We start from the raw sequence: 19815 nt of genomic DNA on the forward strand, positions 1-19815 counted from the left end.
ATGCACCACCATCTTCTAGGCTACTTTGCTCACTAGGTGGAGATCCCAGAGTTGATTTTATCTCAGGTACCTGACACTCATCATGTCAAGGGGGTTGAGGAGACCAGGGAGAGTGAGCAAGAGGTGGAGGAATCAGATGCATACCTCCAGGAATCCCATCTCGCCACCCCCCTCCCCCACCCCCCCGCCCCCCCACCCCCCCCACCACCACCCCAAAACCATCCCCTACCCCCCCCCCCCCCCAAAATTATATCCTGGAGCAAAGTTAGTGGAGGGGTGTATGCTAGGAGGCAGCAAAGATTGGTGCAGGCTGCAGAGCCATGCTAGTTTGAGAAATTAAGGCACACCCCATGAGGGTTCTCTCATGGAATGTACAAGGTTTTGGAGGATGACACTTTAGGTAGGGCTGAAGTCTCATGAGGCAGGATTTGCATAGAGCATTAGTAGGAGGATCGATCGATTTTCGCATGTTGCAGGAGCCCTATCTCTTGGCAAAGAGGATATCCGAATGTTGCAGGAAGTTAATGCTAGGCCAAAGTCACACTTACATGGCATCGGCTATGGTAGCCATAGAGATATAGGTTGGAGCATGTATATGTGTTAGGAAGGAGTGGACCCGGTCAATACAAGGCTGGGTATTGTGGTTCTAGGGAGAGCCATGTGGGTCTTTGTAAGGGTGGAGGAGTCATTTATTTGTTTATTGGTCATTTATGCCCAAATGGCCATCAAGGTAAGAGAGAGTCCCAAACTATCCTTAGTCTCCACCATAGGTTAATCAATGGATAGTAGGAGGTGACCTTAATATGGTGGAGGCCCTAGAGGACAGGAGAGGTAGATGCAAGAGGCAGTTCTAAACTATGCTTAGTTAGTCTCCACTATAAATCAATCAATGGATAGTAGGAGGTGACTTTAATATGGTGGGGGCTATAGAGGTTAGGAGAGGTAGATGGACAAACTATTAGGTGAGGAGAGTAGGCTGCTTGAGAGGAGCTCTTGTTTCTGATCAGGGGTCGGTATCCATGGTTCATAGTAGAGTTTGACAAAGCCACAAGCTTGCTCCAGTTCTCTAGGAGAGATAAGGTAGCAGGAGCCAAGAATTTCTCTAGGATTGATCGATCTATGTGGATGATTAAGCTTGCAAGTTTTCAACGGGGGCGGCCTAACAAGCATCATCATACTTGACACAATCCTCTTAGACTATGCTGATCATGTACTTCTCTTTGATAGAGTCGAAGGACCCCATTCTTGTGTCAAGATCCCAGAGCACCTGTTCTACAAGGACGACCATAGAGAGACAGTTGCATAGATTTGGGGGGTTCTAGACCCTTCTTAGCTATACAAGCACTAGTGACTTGGACGACCATAGAGAGACAATTGCATAGATTTGGGGGGTTCTAGACCCTTCTTAACTATACAAGCACTAGTGACTTGGATGAGATCCTATAGGAGATCCGCTCCTTCTTTAGGGAGAATGCCACAAGGAGGAGAGAAGCCCTTCCAAAGAAGGAGAGATTTCCTAGAGCATCATTGGCCTCCCTACGGAGGGAGGAGGAGAGATGGCCATAGTGCATATGGACAGCTAAGAGGATACACATTGCCAGAGTAGAGATTGATCCCATGAAGGAAGCCAAATTAGAGTATAGCTCTCATGTAAGTTCTTTCTTTTAGATTAACTTTGCTGACAGGTTTAACATAGATTTTTTCTGCATCACAGGGCTAAAACACTCTAGACAATGTGTTCGGAGACCCAAGAGAGTTGATTGATCTATTGCACAGGGCCTTTTGGAGGCAAGACAGGTGGCTGCACAGTACTACACAGCTTTGCTAGGGTCCACCATCAGGGCCTCAGCTATGAGAGGGACAGAGAGATAGTGTGGCAGAGCATCAAGAGGATAGTTACAGACAGGATGAGCAGATATTTGATGGACCATTTTATAGAGTAGGGGCTGGAGAAGGCACTTTTGGCATTGCCCTCAAGCAAATGTCTAGGAGAAGATGGACTAGATAAGTCCTCCTTTTTTATCTATTGGGATCTGATCAGGTAATATGCCTCATCTCAGCTTTTTAGGAGATTGTGGCATTAGGGGTTATGCTGGAGAGATTTTTTGAGTGGCTAATTCGCCTCATTCCCAAAGGAACTGGAGATCATACAGTGGAGATCGATCACTTTGATTGGAACTACCTAGAAGATCCTTGCAAAGGTGATTAATCTGAGACTAGCCCCATTGATGCCAGATATCATACACCCCACCTAGATAGGTTTTGTGTTGGGTTTAGGGTTGCAGGAATGTGAGTATACAGCTAGGAGAAGAAGAAGTTGAGAGAACACAACTCAAAAGTGTATTTAGAGGTATCAATAGGGAAGATTTACAAGACTAAGCATTCCCTAAAGTGAATAGACATATACACAAGGCTGGGGGGAAAAAACCTCCTAACGAGGGAAAAAGGTGCCCGGGTAGTGGTAAGTGTATTCATACACATCACTACTGAAATATGGTAACAAATCCCCCTTGGGAGTTATGCCACAATTTTTTGACAACAGAAACAAGAGGAAACAAAAGAATCTAATGAGTATATCAACTGTAATATTGTATAATGTAGTAGATTCTCATTTGAAGAATAAAGCCATCACAGACATGGTGACATGTATTTATGCGAAGCAGTATTTGGATTCTTTCATGGCTTATTGTAGTGTACTCCTTGTTAAAAAATGGATAAGGCAGCTAACTTCATTCTTGTTCAGAAAAAGCTTGCATTTTAATGCCACATTTTAAAGGTTTTCTTATTTTCATTGAATTTTAGTTTCCTTCTATGTATTTTGTGTTCGACTTTCTTTCGGTTGATTTTGAGAGAGGAAAAAGTACACATACATATCAAGTCATCTTAAAGATCTATTACATTTTCCATCTTCCTTCTTTTTCAATCAACTTTCATTTTATCAGGTTGTGTTCAGGAAAATCTCATCTAAGTAAGTTGCTGGAGGACCAGTATGGCATTATTCGAATAGAGGTTGATAAACTTGTTAGCTCAGCAGTCGTTGCTTTAGAAGGTCAATGCTTTACTGATTACGTGGTTTCCAAAGACTTGGTCTCGAGATGAAAGCTCTGAAAACTAACTTTGTTTGTATTCTGACAGAAGAGTGTACAGAAAATGAAGTTGAGGTTGTCAAAGAGCCAAGGTAAGAGATTTTGGATGAAGGTAAGCTGGAGTTTTTTCTCTTTTTATCAAGGTACTCATCCTGCATGCACAACATACATTGCAGAAATCTACAAAAAGCTAAAGCAGAAAATGATTTATTAGAGATACAAGCAACTGAAGATGAATTAGTGCCTGGAAACCAAAGAGAACCTGTTTCTGCAAAAATTTTGCTTAGCAAACAGGCTCGTGATTCACTATCAAAAGGGTCACAGGTATGCAGAAGATCAACAAACAGATGAACAGTTTATGTTTCTACAATAAACTGTTATACAGTAACAGAATCCGCATATCTTTTATATCTTCTTTCATAATAGGTACCTGATGATGTTACTGTACAACTGCTGCTTCTTGAAGTAGAGGATCTGACTGCATATGGTACCTGTTTTGCTCTTCATGCTTCCTGAATGTGTTATGCACATTGTTGTCGATAAATGTCAGAAATCTTTCAAATGTGGATTTTAAACAGACTTTTGATGCTTCTGTGTTGGTATTATATTCCTAAAAGTTTAACTCACATCCACTATGTTGCCAAATTTAGACATTGGAGACTGATAACCAAATGTTATGAATTGGCAGATGCTTCAGCACAATCTACCTTATCGATAGGAAAGAAAAAGGAGGCTACTTCCAAACAGCAGTCTCCCAGAGTCAAACAGAAGGAAGACTTACAATCCTCTCAAAAGATTCTTAAGTCTGATAAGAGAGTTTTAAAAGATAAGCTGACAGAGGAAGTTGGCCAAGTAGCTAGACGAGGTGATATTGGCTTCATTTTGGATGGGTACCCCAACACACAAGCGCAGGCAGAACTACTTCATCGAGGACTCAATGGTTGTGACATATATTTAGATACAAGCAAGCAAGCACCTTATAAATCAATTATAGTTCCACTGCCAGAAATGGTAAGGATACTTGGAAGTTTTTCTCCCAAGAGAAGAAAATTCTATTAAAGGATGTCCATGTGAGGCATGGTACAATAATAACCTTGTAAAGGACTTTTAGAGCAAAAACCGCAATCAGGAGGTCTGTAATGCCAAACCATGTGTGGCTGGCCGTGAAAGAAAGTGCCAGAGTTTCAGGTCTTGAGAAAAGCATCTCTTCTCCTCCTTGTAGTCTCCGAGTCACCGTGTCTCCCTCAGAGAGTGTGGACAATCTCTGTCCTTTGTACTAGGTTCATGGGCCTACCAGTACTAGGTTCATGGGCCTACTAACCACAGAAAGAGTGTGATCTTTCTGGGTCTAAAGCTAGCCTTGAATCTTCTCCAAAAGTTTGTAAGAAACGGCTGTGTGATACCTTGTGCCATCCAATGTTCAGTCTAGTGTTGTATCCAAAGAAGGGGACAACCCTGGGTTCTTCTGCAAATGGATCTCTCCAAACCCACCCCTGAGGTCCCATTGTAATCTTTGAAGAGGCCTCCTCCTTTATGCCTAGTACCTTGAGCCATCCATCATGCAAGTTGCAAGGTTTGGGTCTAGATCCAAAGTCCTGTCACCATAAGCCACAACCGTAATCCTCTATCGAGAGCATCTTGTAAACTCTGATTGGTCTAACTCCTCTCTCTTGAGTTTACCATCAGCGTGTATAAAAGAACGAGTACTCTAGTGGAAGCAACTATTGTGATAAGAATGTCTCCTCTGGTGAAAAGCTCAATCCATGTTTGAGAGGTGTTTGTATCAGTCCTCACTCTGGGGGGGATTATCTTCCTAGAGATTTGCATCAATATAGAAGCACTTCGCAAAGAGTAGCCCTCCAGGGTAAGCACACTCTCTCTCTGATGGTGTGGCCTCTCTATGTCTGGAGTAATTGGCTGAAGAGAAGAGGCTTTCTCATATTATCCTTAATTGTGGTTGGATAATGGCAATAGAAAATCAGATCTCAAAATTTTTGTTCGCTTGTTCTTATGATCCTTCATTGTACACACAATGCTTTTCAGTGGAGCTCCTTAGATGGTCTGGCGTTATAACCCACCAGATTGGTTGTTCGTACAACCATTGTATATGTGATGTATATGGCTATTGTCCATAGGGTTCTTTGTACTTTGTACTGCATCTCAAGAGGATTTTTTCTGAGGTGTTATTAATAAAATTTTCTTTTCTTTGATACCTTTGAGTGACTTTGAAAATGAACACCACTGAATGAGGTGAAGAATTGTAAGCTTTTCTCCATAGGTCGTAGTCTGAGAATGTATGTACAACGCCTTATAAAATCATCATTCTATCATCCAATTTCTATGAGACATAATTATCCTCTTAAAAGCTTGCAAAATGTCATGTATCAAATGATTTTGTGAACTTATGAGGGGTATATTCAGAATTCAGGTGAAATTCTGGGGGATATTTTGGGAAGTCTTGACGAAATTGGAGGGACATGTTGTGAATTTTGGCCAAATATCAGGGTTATTTTGGTAAATTTTCAAATTTGAGTGGTGCTTCGGGAATCTTGACTGAACTAGGGGGGCATATTGGGAATTTCGACCAAATATAATGGATACTTTCGTAATTTTTCAAATTTGAGGGGTATTTCAGGAAATTTGTCCAAAGTAGAAGTATTTTGGTAATTTGCTTTGCTTTTATCATCTCACAGGAACATAGTCAACAGAAGCCAGTTTATCCACTTGATGCTGTTTTTCTGCTTGATGCACCTGGAGAAAGGGAGGCCCTTAAGCAAGCCATGGCAAAACACCTGGATCCCAAGACAGGAATCTCCTATCACCTTGAATATAATCCCCCTCCAACAAATGATCGAACGTAAGTGTTCTCATTTCATATATATAAATCTCAGAGAGCTTGATGATGAAGGCACACAAGTTAATCATGATTAAACTTACCTTACACGGACCAGAATCGTCATCACTTTTGATCCTGCTCATTGAAAATATACATATTTGCTTTCAATGTTTATTTTTTCCCAAGATTCAATAATAGGTAAGCAAGCTAATGTTTGCTGAATCGTCTTTCTTTTCCTTTTCAACTAGGAAGTAAGTAACAGTCTGTAGATGATTTAGACATCGTGCAAGTAAAAAATTACAACTATCCAGCATTTAGAAAATTCTAAAAGCATGCAAGCTGTACAAGTCAAAATAAAGAACACACTTTAACATTGTTTAGAAGCTTTACACTGAAAGAGGAATGCAAGGTGCAGTAGCAGTAGGCTTTTTCCACTTCTCAATCTCTGTTCTTGATCTTATGGAAAATAAAACATACCTATTACCATATTAACCTATCTTGGAAACATAAATGAAGTTAAAAGAAATGACAGAGAAATGCCCAGAAACACAGAATGAAAAATTTCCAATTTTTGAACTCTATTCTGTTGATATAGTGGCAATAAAATGCAGAAATTGAAATAATGTGGAAACCTCTGCAACTGAGCAAATTATTTCAAATAGAGCGTGTTTAAAGTCAGTGTACTGTACGCAATATAATCTTTTTAGTAACAAAAATGCATCAACAGAGGCATTGCTAGTAGGCTGAAGCCAGTTGAGGATGCTGCTGCTGCTGGTCAGCGTATAACCGAGGGCATGGTGATATGGAGATCTTTGGTAGATTGGATTTCAAAATTTTCAAATGTTCACCCTATTCAGAGAAGCGAAGATGGAAAGATTAAACATGATAGGTGCTGCAGTATTATTCAAGAACTACTTGATGCAAGATTTAAGGCCATGGCAGCTGCTGAAGCAGCAAAAGCTGCAACAGAAGCTGAGGAAGCAGCTCATGCAGCTTACTTACTTGCTGAAAGTGCAAGCTTTCATGCCAAGGAGGTAGCTCAAAAGGTTCTTTTTTCCAAACTGGCCGAGGTCGAGGCAAATGCCCTACTTGAACGTTCAGGAAATGATTCTGCTGCAAAAGAAATTCTTAAGAAGAAAGCAAGTGAAATGGCATGTCACAAGCTTCAGGATGCAGCAAAAGCACTAAAAGAGGCCGAAGCTTTTGCTGAGACTGCCAGAAAGGCATCTGAGGATGCTTGTCTTGCTAGACAAACTGCTGAAGAAGCTACATCAGAGGTCAGTGTCATTAATCAAGCTAAAGATACAGCTTTAGCTGCAGCAGAAACAGCTAGACAAGCTGCATTCAGAGCTGTTTCTGCATCGCAAAAAGCTCAGGCTGCGGCAGAAGGCGCATCTTCAACATTTGCAGATGTCAATGCTTCAGTTGAGAGTTCTGACAAAGGTGTTTTGAAGGAAAAGCTATCAATCATATCAAGTCAGCTTCTGCAGGTTAAACTTTGACTTTTGAATGTAAGTCAAATAACGAGTTTAGGATGCTGGGATGCTACTCTAAATGTATCAGAAACAAAAATCGCTACTCAATGAAGTCAATTGTTAGAGAGTAGAAATTTATGATGTCACATGGGATGATAGATCAGGTCAATGCTTGTACAGAAAGCCAGAACCAGTTCACTTGCATTCAGTAATCAGCCACTGGTGATGGTTTTACACAATGAGGAGATAATGCTCAAGCCTGGTGCTGTTAGTACAAGAGTTTCTTTTTTTTTGTGTGTGTTTTTGGGTTTGTGGGGGGAGGGAGGGGGACAGGCAGATGCTGATGTTGAGATAGAGAAGGGGAGGAACCCCAAGAGAGGGGAGCTTTTAGGAAGGGGGTTGGTTGGGGCTAGGATGAAGATCTGTCTGCTTTTCTTTTTGGTTTGAGGTTAGGAGGCAGGATTAGGACTTGGCAGGGCAGGTGAGAAGAGGGCTGGCAAGATCTTGCTGTTAGGGCAGGAGGGAGGAGGCTGGTGGGGAAGTGAGGTTCAGTAAACTAGTTTCATACTGGGCTTCTGCAGTTTCTTTACAAAATTCTTGTGTGCTTTAACTGAATTATTGCTTTCAACAGGTGACTGCTGATACACAACCTGTGGCCACGGAGAACACTGAAAAACCTTTGCAAGATGACCTCGAATTCACTGGTATGCATGCAAGCTGGCAGCAGTGGGAAGATAAATAGAAAGTGCATGACTCTAAACTAAAACTTCAGATTTACATCTGGTTTAATAAATCAAATTTGTGCAAGTTATTACCTTTTAGCAATGAAGCATTTCTATATGGTAAGGGTTTTAGTAGTTGTTGGATATTCTACTATTGCTTGTTTTGCATGCAGTAGAATTTGCTTCACTATGTTAAATGCATCTGTAAAACAGGACCCAAATGAAGAACAGAAAAAGGAATAATGCCAATTTATCTTCCCTTCAAACCTGCCCCTTCTGGCTCAAGCTTGCAGGTTATCCCCATCCTTCTCCTCATGCATGTAAGTCGTTCTGCAATCTCTCCCATTGAGATGAGATGTGCCATAGGCTTAGGTGCAGACCTCCCCACACAAGCTTAGCTGGACTACCTATGCAGATGCGCTGCCTACTACAAGATACGAGACTATTATCACTGACTTTTTTAGGAGAGAATTGGTCCCTGATGTTGAGTTTTGGCATTCCCTGAACTGAGATGCCTTGGACTCTTGTTTTGGAGATTCATGGACAATGAGATTTACTGATCTGGCTGTGAATAGTTGAAACCAGCCTTCCTTCTGGGATAGGGTGGTAGATACCATTCGGAGTATGATACATTCTCTAGCTCATAATCTCTGTCTTGATCCTAGAGATACGAGAGTACGAGATTTAGTATTCACTGCATAGTGTGTTTGCTATATGAGCATTGTATATTCAGTATTCATTCACTTCATTATTCATTATGTTTATTGTCTCTGAGTTATCGTAACCCTAATTGTGTTGTATGTTTATTAGTTCGTGCTTTGTTGTATAATTGGTTGTGTGTTTTCAGTGTTTAGAGCATTTCTTCACATGGTATTAGAGCTAGGTACTCTCTGAGAAACCTTGGTCTTTAATCGGAAACCTCATTTGCAAAAGCAAGAACAAGAGAAGGTCTTAGATGACTTCAAACACATTTCACAACACCACTCCAGTCTCCATAGCCAAACATGGACAGAAATGATTAGGAGTGGGCCACCCGGCTTGCTTCTGCTCGATCTGATATGGGTGGAGAACTATTAGACTACCATGGAGTCCACGGACCATATCAAATTTTTGTCACTGAGTATGATCTCATCCTTATGCATAGGGCTTAGCAAGAGCTTGAAGGTAAGCTTGAGTTTCTCCTTTAGATTTGGTGCATAGAACTAATGATCTTGTAGAACCTTCAAAATCTCCATTATGGACTAGCCATCTACAAGTGGAACCTGACTCATATTACACATTACTTCCACAATACATTTTCTCCAATGCCAGGTATGAACCCTATTATTTTAGATTCTATGCTAATTCATTTTGTATTTTCTATTGGATCTTGGGGGATGCTCGTCAAGAAGAGACTCTTTAAAACAACCTTTGGTTCTGAGTAATGAGAAAGACATGTATTTCTCTATGAACTAAAAACTAGGTAAGAAGTTGAAAGAAGAACTTGTATGTATTCCTTCCCTTCCTTTTTCTTCAATCGATTTTATTTCTCGTGGTCAATTTGGAGTAGGTGCATCTTCATCTAATATGTTTAATGGACAAAAGGAATCTATCATGTTTTCCACTACAATATCCATCAAAAATCCATTTGGGCTTCCACCCCCATCCCTCCCTCACCTTCCGTTGCAACTTCTTTTCCGCTTCCATTGAATGCACCACATTATCCATCACACACCACACTAGGGGATTCTACACATTTAGGCACACTTAGCTTGGTAAGCAGGATCTCAAATGATGTGAGCAGAGGTGAGGACGAAGAGTCCAGTACAGAGGATTGCACTATGTCTCTCTTGTCAAAGACTACATCCTTTCGTATGATCACCTTTTTTGTCTGAGGATCGAACAAATGATAGGCTTTCACTTTGGAAGAATAGCCCATAAAGATCAAGAGGTTTGCTCGAGGGGTGAGCTTTCCTATGTTGGTGTGTATAAGCACGACTACCGAAAAATTTGAAGTGAGAAATAACAAGCCGAGAGACAAAAAATGCCTCATACGGAGTCTTTTTAGGGATTGCCACAGTCGGACATCGGTTAAGGATGTACATAGAAGTGTTAATAGCCTCAAACCCAAGGGTGGTCAGGGAGCTGCAAATAGCATAGAGCGTGCCATATTCATGACTTTTCTACACTCTACGACTCCATTCTGTGTGGGGGGAGTTGGTAGAGATCAGTTGGCGAGGAATGCCCCACTCCTGTAGAAACTTAGAAAACTCATGGGAGATAAACTCAATACCAAAATCACTTCTTATAGTATCCACATGACGACTAGTCAACTTGTGCTTTAGGAAGTACACCCACATGTATCTAGTAAAATCATCCACTATAAAAAAGAAGTATAGCACGCCATTCAAGGCAGCAGTGGATGTGGGACGACAAAGATCTATACGAATGAGCCTAAGGGGTTCAGTAGTACAAGTGAGAGTCTACTGAGAAAAGGGTGTACGATGCTGTTTGCCTAGCTGATATGCTTTACATTCCTCTTGAGATAGTTTTAGGTCTGGCAAGCCCTCACCCATCCCTTTACACGACATTTCATAAAGAGAGTCATAACCAAGATGTCCTAAGCAAAAATGCCAAAGACGCTCAGAGTTCGTGGGCTCTCGTGTGGTGACTAAGGCCTGGAAGCAATGGAACTCCGAATCATATGTAGTCAGCTCGATAAGAAAGTGCCATGTGGTAAAGGCCATTAGGCTGTGCCTTGCCTCTGACAATCACTAAATAAGTCTGAGAGTCTAGAATCGCGACTGTGGTTGCGGTGAAGAAAATTGCTTGCCTCAATTGGCAAAGCTACTGAATGGACAACAAGTTCCCAAGCCGGGGGGCATGATAGACATCATCCAATGAAGCAAGATTTAGACCTAGGTCAGTGGGAAAACTAGCGTGACCCTAGGCCTGAATATTGATAGAGGAATTGTTTCCTACTCGAACACTCCCGATTGTAGGGTCTTGGGAAATGAAAAGATTCGCTATAGGAGTCATGTGATGGGTAGCTCCACTATCCATAAGCCAAACAGGTGTTGAGGTGCTTGACTGTCACAAGTGGGCCTCTATGGGCACCTCATTAGGAGGAAACTCGCAGATGTGAATGAGACTCGCATCTGATGTCTCTAAGGAGACGATGTGGATCTTTGCAGATCAGCTAGACAAACCCTTTGGAATTGAGTATTGCGCCAACTCTGATGATTGATTGGTAGCAATGTGGGTTTGGCCTCACCATTGCCCCTATTGGGGATTGCCACCACCCTACTTCCCCTACTAGGGGTTACCCGATTGGGGTGCAGGGGGTCTGATACTTGGATTTTGGCTATGTGCCTCTTGCCTTAGATCAACATTCGTTGTCATAATGGCTGGTCTTTTGACAATGTTGATAATATCTATTCTTCTTAGCTACATTCTACCATCCAAGTTTAAGATTAGATTGAGTGGTTCCTTGGGATTCACTAGCCTTACTTTGATTTTGATTGGAGTTTTCTTTGCCCTTGCCTTGTTACCCCCTCTTAGAAGATGCAACTAAAGCTCCCTCTATCAAGGACGTGTTATGAAATTGATTGAACAACCATGAATAACACAATAACTGACACTTAAACTCATAAAATGTGGGCATCTAAGATTGTGAAATCACCTACTGCATAAAATGGAAATATTTTATTGTCAGCTTCTTAAGGAAAAGGGTAACCTGATTGTCAAAGGACTTAGAAGCCCCAGTGATTGAGAACTCAACGAGGAGACGCCGATACTCTGCCAACTTGCCTTTCAAGTCATCCCTGTCTGTAATTTTAAAGTTTTGAAGCTCATGATTTAAATTGATGTGACGGGTCCTATCTCAAGCCGTAGAGCGGTTAGTCAAGTGTGCCCAACACTCGGATGCTAAGTTGAAATGCTAAAGTCGAGAGTGAAACTGAGGTAATAAGCCCTGCATAAGCTTGAGAATAACGGAGGCCTTATGAGCCTTTCATGAGTGGACAACCTCGTATTATGGAACAAGGGCAGAATCAGGTTGGAGTTTCAACCATTGCAATAAATCCCATAGGTTTTGAGAGTCTAAGACATGCCTCATTAAATTTGACCAAGTGGTGTAGTTTGATCCATTGATACAAGTCTTGTCATTGCATGGTGGATGAGCAGCTAGAACCATGAGATGTCTGTGAAGATGGATAAGTGGAGTAAGGTGGAGGATAAGTTGGTGGTGGATAAGGAGGAGGGGTAAAGGTGGATAGACAAAAATAGACTGTTGATGTCCAATGAGTGCCAATTGCTATGGAGGTATCGAAAAAGACATAGGTCCATATGATACCATAGGTGAAGGTGGAGGCATTAGGATACGATTGCCCTATAATGTCAGTTGGGACACAACCTAATAACTGGATGGTCCACTTAGTAATGCCATAGAGGCAAACTGCGATACCCAGCCATCCACACTCGAGTATGTCTAGGAAGTACTCCTAGAGGGATAACTTGAAAGTGTGTGTGTGGGAGGTCGAGCCTTCATTACAGGTACATCACCTGGAAACGGGTATATAGCGGTCCTAAAGACTGTGCCTAAATGTGCAAAACCCCCCGGTGTGGTATGTGGTGGATAATGTGGTGCACTTAATGAAGGTGGAAAGGAAGGTGTAGTGGAAGATGAGGGAGGGATGGGTTGGAGCCCAAATGAATTTGTGATGGATGTTGTTGTGGGAAACATGGTTGGTTCCTTGTGCATTAAATGCATTAGATGAAGATGCACCTACTTCAAATTAACCATGAGAAATAAAATCATTTGAAGAAAAAGGAAGGGATGGAAATACTTACAAGTTCTTCTTTCAGCTTCTTATCTAGATTTGAGTTCATAAAGAAATACTTATGCTGGTGAGGGGCTCCTGTGAGATTGGGCAGGGGAGATGTTGCCCGGGACCTGAATGGTGTAGTCCCTGGCCGCAACTGTTTCCGGAATACTTTTGAATAATGCATCAAATTCCTACTTGTCTCGAGCTGGCCTCTCCTCTTTTGAGCACCTGGTGCCCGAGCGTTTGTTGTGGGCCCACACGACCGGTGTTGCCATGCCCTGTATGCTCCCTTGAGCTTCTATTTCCCTGGCCTTGGGATTTTTTGGCCTATGTCCGGGGCGGTGTTGCTTGGGGCCTCGTTTCTTTGCATACCTTTACAAAGGTTGTTTTGAAGAGTCCCTTCATAACGAGTTTTCCTTGATTCAACATAAAATATAGAATTAGGTGTATAGAATCTGAAATAATAGGGTTCATACTAGGCATTGGAGAAAATATGTACTATGGAAGTGATATGTAATCTGAGCAAGCTTCCACTTGTAGATGGCTAGTATGTAGTGGAGATTTTGAAGGTCTTGCAAGATCATTAGTTCTATGCACCGAATTTAAGAGAGAAAACTCAAGCTTACCTTTAACCTCCTGTTGAGCCCTATGCATAAGGATGAGATCATCCTCAGTGGTAGAAATGTGATATGGTCTATGGACTTCATGGTAGTTCGATAGTTCTCCGACCATGTAAATGGGGCAGAAGCAAGCTGGGAGGCCCACTGCTGATTGTTTCCACCTATGTTTGTCTATGAAGACTTGAGCAATGTTGCGAATGTATTTGAAGTCATCTGACCCTTTTGTTGTTCTTGCTTTCGCGGATGAGCTTTCCGATCGAAGGCCAAGATTTCTCACGGAGTATCTAGCTTTGATAACATGTGAAGAAATGCTCTAAACACAGAAAACACCAAACCAATTGTACGATAAAGCACACTGGAAGGTGTGTCGTACTCCAAATGGATCTTAGTACGCAACAAGACATTCTTTGTGTGTCGAACACTCGCAAACACAGCTAGGGAAAATTAGATTTGATACTGTCGCTAGTGCATGAGAGAGAAAGTCTAAAAACGTAGGAACTTGAGATAGTTGGAAGGAGAAAACGACTATATAGGTGTAAGTGACAGCTAGAGGAGAGAGAAACTCAACAAAATGCAGCTTTTTGATGATGGTGACAGTGTTTGGCAGTAGGCGACATGTCTAGTTGATGGCAACAGTAGTAAATGCAAGGATTTGGTAGTAGTAGCTGACAACTGCAGGGCACCAGGCGATAGTTGCAGGCAAGTGGTGACAACAACAGGATGTGGATGAAGGTTGGAATGAGCTAGATGGTAGCAAATGGCTGAGGGAAGCTCTGACCGTGATGTGCTTCGCGAACAGGGTGTGGACAGCAGAGATATGGCTCTTGAAATGTGCAAAAACGAGACTAAGGGAGAGTGGTGGATTGCATATCTATTTATAGAATGTTTGGGACATTCAAATTAAGGTTTTGCATGTGGCACACAATGACTCTCTAGGATGGCATTTCTTTTTAAAATAAGAAGTTTTCTTCATTAATTAAGGGTGTTTTGGGGCTGTTTAAGTCAGGCTAATGCATTTTTAGCTCAACAAGACAGAGGGTCATTCCAGCCTTGTGCAGGCTCAGAGAGGGACAAAGAAGGTTTCCATTGTTGCTGCAACAATTGATAGGCCAGTTCAATCCAGAAAGAGACCCTCCAAGAGCTGGTTATATGCCCAAAAGAGACTATAGTAGTAGGTGACAGTAGTTTGAAGGCTGTTTTGGCCAAATGACATCATATTTGGGGTGTTTTATTAGCAAAGAGAGGTTCTACGGTTGTTTAAAGAGGGCTGTGAAGAAATACCCTAATACAGAAACATAAATAAAAGCGTACAACAAAGCATAAACTCAACAGAACACAGTTAGGGTTAGGGTAACCCAGAGAGAATGAACACAGTGAAGATCTGAATGAATGAATGAATACTGAATATACAATGCTCATGCAGCAAACAAACGGTGCAAGGAATGAAAAGTGGACCATGAACTTTCATGTCTCGAGGAGGGAGACAGAGGTAATGAGCGGAAGAGTGTGTTGTACTCTTAACGGGATCCTGAAATGCAGCAAGGCAGCCTCCAAGCTGTCGGACAGCAGTAAATGCAGCAAACAGTGATGCTGGGATCAATGTTAGACAGGCAGAAGAGAGAGAAAATTGCCAAATGTGCAGCCTCCAAATGGTGTAGGACTGCTGACAGCAGCAGCAGCAAAACACAGCAGTAGGAGGTAGAGGACAGCCGGGAAGCAGCTGATCTGCAGCAAATGCAGCCTCCAGATGATCATGGGCAGCAGCTGATCTACAGCGCATGCAGCCTCGAGATGATCAGAAGCTGCATTTGCAGCAGCTGATCTGCGCAAATGCAGCCTCCAGATGATGGTGTGCAGTAGGGTGGTAGCTGGCTGCAGCAAACACAGCAATAGGATAGGTTATTGGGCTGTTTGTAGTAGATGGAGGGTGAGGACTGTGTGGAGAAGGCTGGAAACATGTGCTGGAAGGGTGTAGACAGTGTTGGACAGCTTTGGCTGAGATGTCCTCCTTGAACGGGGTGTGGATAGCAAAGCTAGAGGGCTTGAAAATTGTGTAAACGAGATTGGGCTGAATGGAGGGCATCCTACTTATTAATAGAAAGTTTCGGAACCTTGTACTGTGCATCGTTTTAAACTCTCTCAAATTGTATACTAGTTTAGGGTTTTCATTAATTAAGTATTTTTGGGGCTGTTTAAGAGGCTGATTGAGCATTCAATGCCTATTTTAACTCAACACCCCTCTGAGGCCCAAAAAACTGTGCTAGAAAGGAAGGCTAACCCAAAGTTTTGTGTATTTTTGTTTTTGTTTGTGGTTTTATACCAAGGCATCCCACCCCAAAGCAACTAGGGCATTAGGCAAAGGGTGCACGGTGGCTACCTAGTGGCCTACCAAGATTGCAGAGGCGATGGTTATCTTACCAAGGGGGTCCATGTGGTCACCCTTGAGAGGCCAGGGCATCGGACAAAGGGTGCATGTCGGCTACTTGATGGCCTACCATGTCCTGCAAAGGCAGATGGAACTACTATGAACTTTTTTTTCTTTTTGGTTTTAAGAGGTGTTTGTGTCAAAAATTGGGTGTGGTAGTCAATTAAGTAACGGATGCGAGACTAGTGGCTAGAAGCAAAGGCTTTCACAAAATAAGCAAGCTATCCCTATCACTATTGGGTGTTGATGACGAAGGAATAGGCTAAGGGTGTGTGAAGCAAATATGGTGAGTATGTGGAGAGGCAAAAAAGTATGTTGAAAGCAAGCTAGTGAAGCTAAGCAAGGGAGATTGCCATGTTCAATGCCATGAATATGGTGAAACAAAAGACCAAAAAGGGATAAATGCGCACAGATATATGTTTACATAACAAAATGCCAATGCACTGGAGTTATTCAAGAGGCAATGTAGGTCTTATTAGCTCATGCAAAGTGCTATGCAATGGTGCCACTTGGATAGTGTCCTTGAAGGGGAATGGTTCACTTGCCCAAATGCCCTTTTATACTCGTGTCATTCTAATGATGTGGATGAAGATACAAAGTACAATATACGTAATTTCTGAAAAAGAAACTATAAACAACATCCTATCACTATCAAGAGAAGAAAGCTCCCCCCTCTCAGAATGAAAGGGAAAGTTGGAGGGACTCATCCTCTCCTTGTCAAGCTGAAGCAGGGGAAGCTATACCCAAAACGATCTTGGGTAGAATATACTGCAACACTGGCTGATTGACCACCTTGGTCAAATATTGTTTAAAAAATTATTTGATGAAGGCATAACTTTAGACAAATGGAGCCTAGCTCAACTAGCTCTTTGATGAAGTGAAAAGGGGCTCCCATATGCCGCGTTCATGGGGTAATGATCGGATTGCCCACAAGGGCAATGGCACTTGGTTGTCACAGTAGATAACTATAGGAGAATTGCATGGAAACTAAAGTGGCACCAATAAGCTCCTCAAGTAGATAGCCTCTGTGGTACCATAAAAAAGAGCCTATACTCAGCCTCGGCCATGGAAGTTGCAAACGTCTCTTGAATATGGTTGGTGGGTGTCGTGCCTAAGATAAAGAGGTAGCCACTATGGGAACACCGGATGTTAGAATCTCTTGCCTAGTGTACCTCTGCAAATATAAATTAGAACCATAAGTTAAGCCATAAGAATAGATACACCACAAATAACTCAAAACACGAAGACATGCAATCCAATGTGATATCCTATGTGCAATGAAATACTGACTAAGCAAACTAACTAAGCAAGCTAAATTTGGCTTAGTGTGAATCAATGGATAGTAGGATCAAGAGGCGTGGCCATAGACTGTGTCGGATCCATGCAATATTGGTCCACTAAATAATTGAATAGCGTATTTTTGTTGTGACACAAAAATACTTCCCCCTAGATCAAACTACCTCTATCGTGAGCCTTAGTTTTTGCTATGGCAATAGAATTTGAGCCATTGATGAGTAAATTATCTACGTATACTAGGATATAGTTGACCCCTTGGAAGTGATGTAGACATATAACTTTGGATCATAAGAGGTAAAATGGTATCCATGAGTTCTAAGAAACTCATCCATTCTTTGGAACCAAGACGGTGGTGCTTGCTTTAGTCCATAAAGAACTTTCCACAAGTAAAAGACCTTATCTTGCCAGTTAGTAGAAGAAAAGCTGGATGGTTGCTCCGGATAAACTTCCTCTAGATAATTGTTCAGAAAGGTACTTTTATTATATATTTGAGAGATCGGCCAACTGTAGTGAGTGGGAAGCGCAACCAACAGACAAAATGATATGAACTATGTAGTAGAAGAAATGGTCTCTTCATACTCTATGCCTTGCTTTTGTCAAAACCCTTGCACCCTAGGCGAGCCTTCTATTTGTGTGAAGTCCTATCAGTCTTTATGTTAGTCCTAAAACTCCACTTCGTCCCAATGACTTTCTTGTGGTTGGGACGATCCACCAAGGTCCAAGTCTCATTTCAGTCAATACTCTCTAGCTCCTTCTCCATGGCCTCTCGACATTGGGGGTGTAGGAGAGCCTCTTGCAAACTATCTGGCTTAGAATGCGCTATGTGATCAATTGTAAACAGGGATGCAAAAGACGCCTAAGGTGCAAGCCGAGAAGATCTTCTAGGGCATTCAGAGTGGAATCCAATGGAAGGGTCCTCGAATCCTGCATGGTTTGTTGGTACCAATGATATAATGGGTCTCATGGAAGGGGCTTGGATGCTAGAGTATCTGTGGGTATTTAGGAGTAGGTAGTAGTCCTAGCTTAGGAGGAATTATCTCGGAGGGAATAATGTGAGAAAAGAGCTCGGATTTTTGGTGCAAAAAATTGCACAATATCCCTCTCATCGAATACATCTCTCCTAACGATCACCTTGTTTGTTCGAGGATTGAATAGATGATAGGATTTCGCTTGTGAGGAGTATCCTACAAAGATTAGGAGATTAGCTTGGGGAGTGACCTTGCCTATTTTATCATTGGGGGTGTGCATGTAGGCGTGACTTCCAAACACTCTAAATTGGGAAACTATATGCTGGGAGCCAAAAAATGCCTTGTACGGAGTCCTCTAAGAGATAGTTATAGTCGGGCACCGGTTGAGGATGTACAATGAAGTGCTAACAACCTTGATCCAAAGGCACTTTGGGAGCTTTGATATGAAGAGTAGAGCATGCGATGTTCGTAATAGTCTGGTTCCTACACTCTACGACTCCATTTTGTGAAGGGGAGCTAGTAGAGGTGAGTTGGCCTAAGATGCCATGCTCCTGTAGAAACTCAGAAAACTTTTGGGAGGTAAACTCAACCCCATTGTCACTCATGCATCCTACATGATGAGGAGTCTCGAGTAGCACCCAAGCAAAGAAATATTTAAAGCTTATGCTTGAGAAAGTACATCCACATGTATCTAGAATGATCATCCACAATAAGAAAGAAGTATAGCACGCCATTCAAAGCGGCAGTGGATGTTAGCCCACAAAGATCAACATGAATTAATTTAAGAGGTACCTCAGCTCTATGTGTAGATTGTTGAGGGAATGGGATACAGTGCTATTTCCTAAGTTGATAAGCTTTATAGATATCTTGTGATAGCTTTAGGCGTGGAAGGCCATCAACCATCTGTCCATGCGATAACTCATAAAGAGAGTTGTATTTGAGATGTCCTAAGTGAAAATGCCAAAGATGCTCAGTGCTTGTAGGCTCTTGTGCAGTGACTAAAGTCTGGAAGCATTGGAACCTAGAGCCCTCCACTATCGGCCCGAAAAGAAATTGTCATGTGGTATAGGCCTCTAGGCTGTGCCTCACCGTGAGCAACCTCTCTGAGGGTCAAGGACCTTGACTGTTATTGCCGTGAAGAAGACCGCTCGACCCAATTGGCAAAACTACTAAATGAATAACAAGTTTGCCCCAAGCTAGGAGACATAGTATATATCATCCAGTATTGCGCGATTTGAGCCTCGGTTAATGGTGAAACTCATACGACCGTAAGCTTGAATCTTGACTGAGGAGTTGTTTCCATCGGACTCGCTCAGTTGTAGAGGCTCGGGAAATGAAAATGTCCTCCATGGGGATCATATAAATAGTAGCTCTACTATCCACAATCCAAGGAGTAGCTAAAATACTTGGTTGTGACAAGTGGGTCTCCATAGTTATCTTGTTAGGAGGTAACTTGCAGATGTGGAGGAGATTCACATCCTCAAATCTCTCTATAGAGATGATGTGGGTCTTTGTAGACAAGTTAGAAAAGCCCTCTAGCATTGAGAACGTTGTTGACTGTGATGGTTGACGGGTGGCAGTG

The 19815-nt window shown here is 42.2% G+C and overlaps 1 protein-coding gene across 4 annotated transcripts in view; it reads left to right on the forward strand.

The window, feature by feature from the left end:
* LOC148011913 (uncharacterized) overlaps nt 1-19815 on the forward strand; it is a 292709-nt gene that overhangs the window by 111623 nt on the left and 161271 nt on the right. For all 4 annotated transcript variants that reach the window (XM_087670962.1, XM_087670965.1, XM_087670963.1 and 1 more), the window contains 8 exons: nt 2954-3049; nt 3136-3178; nt 3263-3410; nt 3513-3573; nt 3775-4097; nt 5780-5943; nt 6650-7412; nt 8029-8101. In XM_087670962.1, the coding sequence (XP_087527088.1) occupies nt 2954-3049; nt 3136-3178; nt 3263-3410; nt 3513-3573; nt 3775-4097; nt 5780-5943; nt 6650-7412; nt 8029-8101 (1671 nt within the window). The remainder of the gene's footprint in view (nt 1-2953; nt 3050-3135; nt 3179-3262; nt 3411-3512; nt 3574-3774; nt 4098-5779; nt 5944-6649; nt 7413-8028; nt 8102-19815) is intronic.

The sequence above is a fragment of the Lygodium microphyllum genome, chromosome 28 (assembly GCF_053477565.2).
Source record: "Lygodium microphyllum isolate KBCC chromosome 28, Lygodium_microphyllum_v1.1.10, whole genome shotgun sequence".
NCBI lineage: Eukaryota > Viridiplantae > Streptophyta > Polypodiopsida > Schizaeales > Lygodiaceae > Lygodium > Lygodium microphyllum.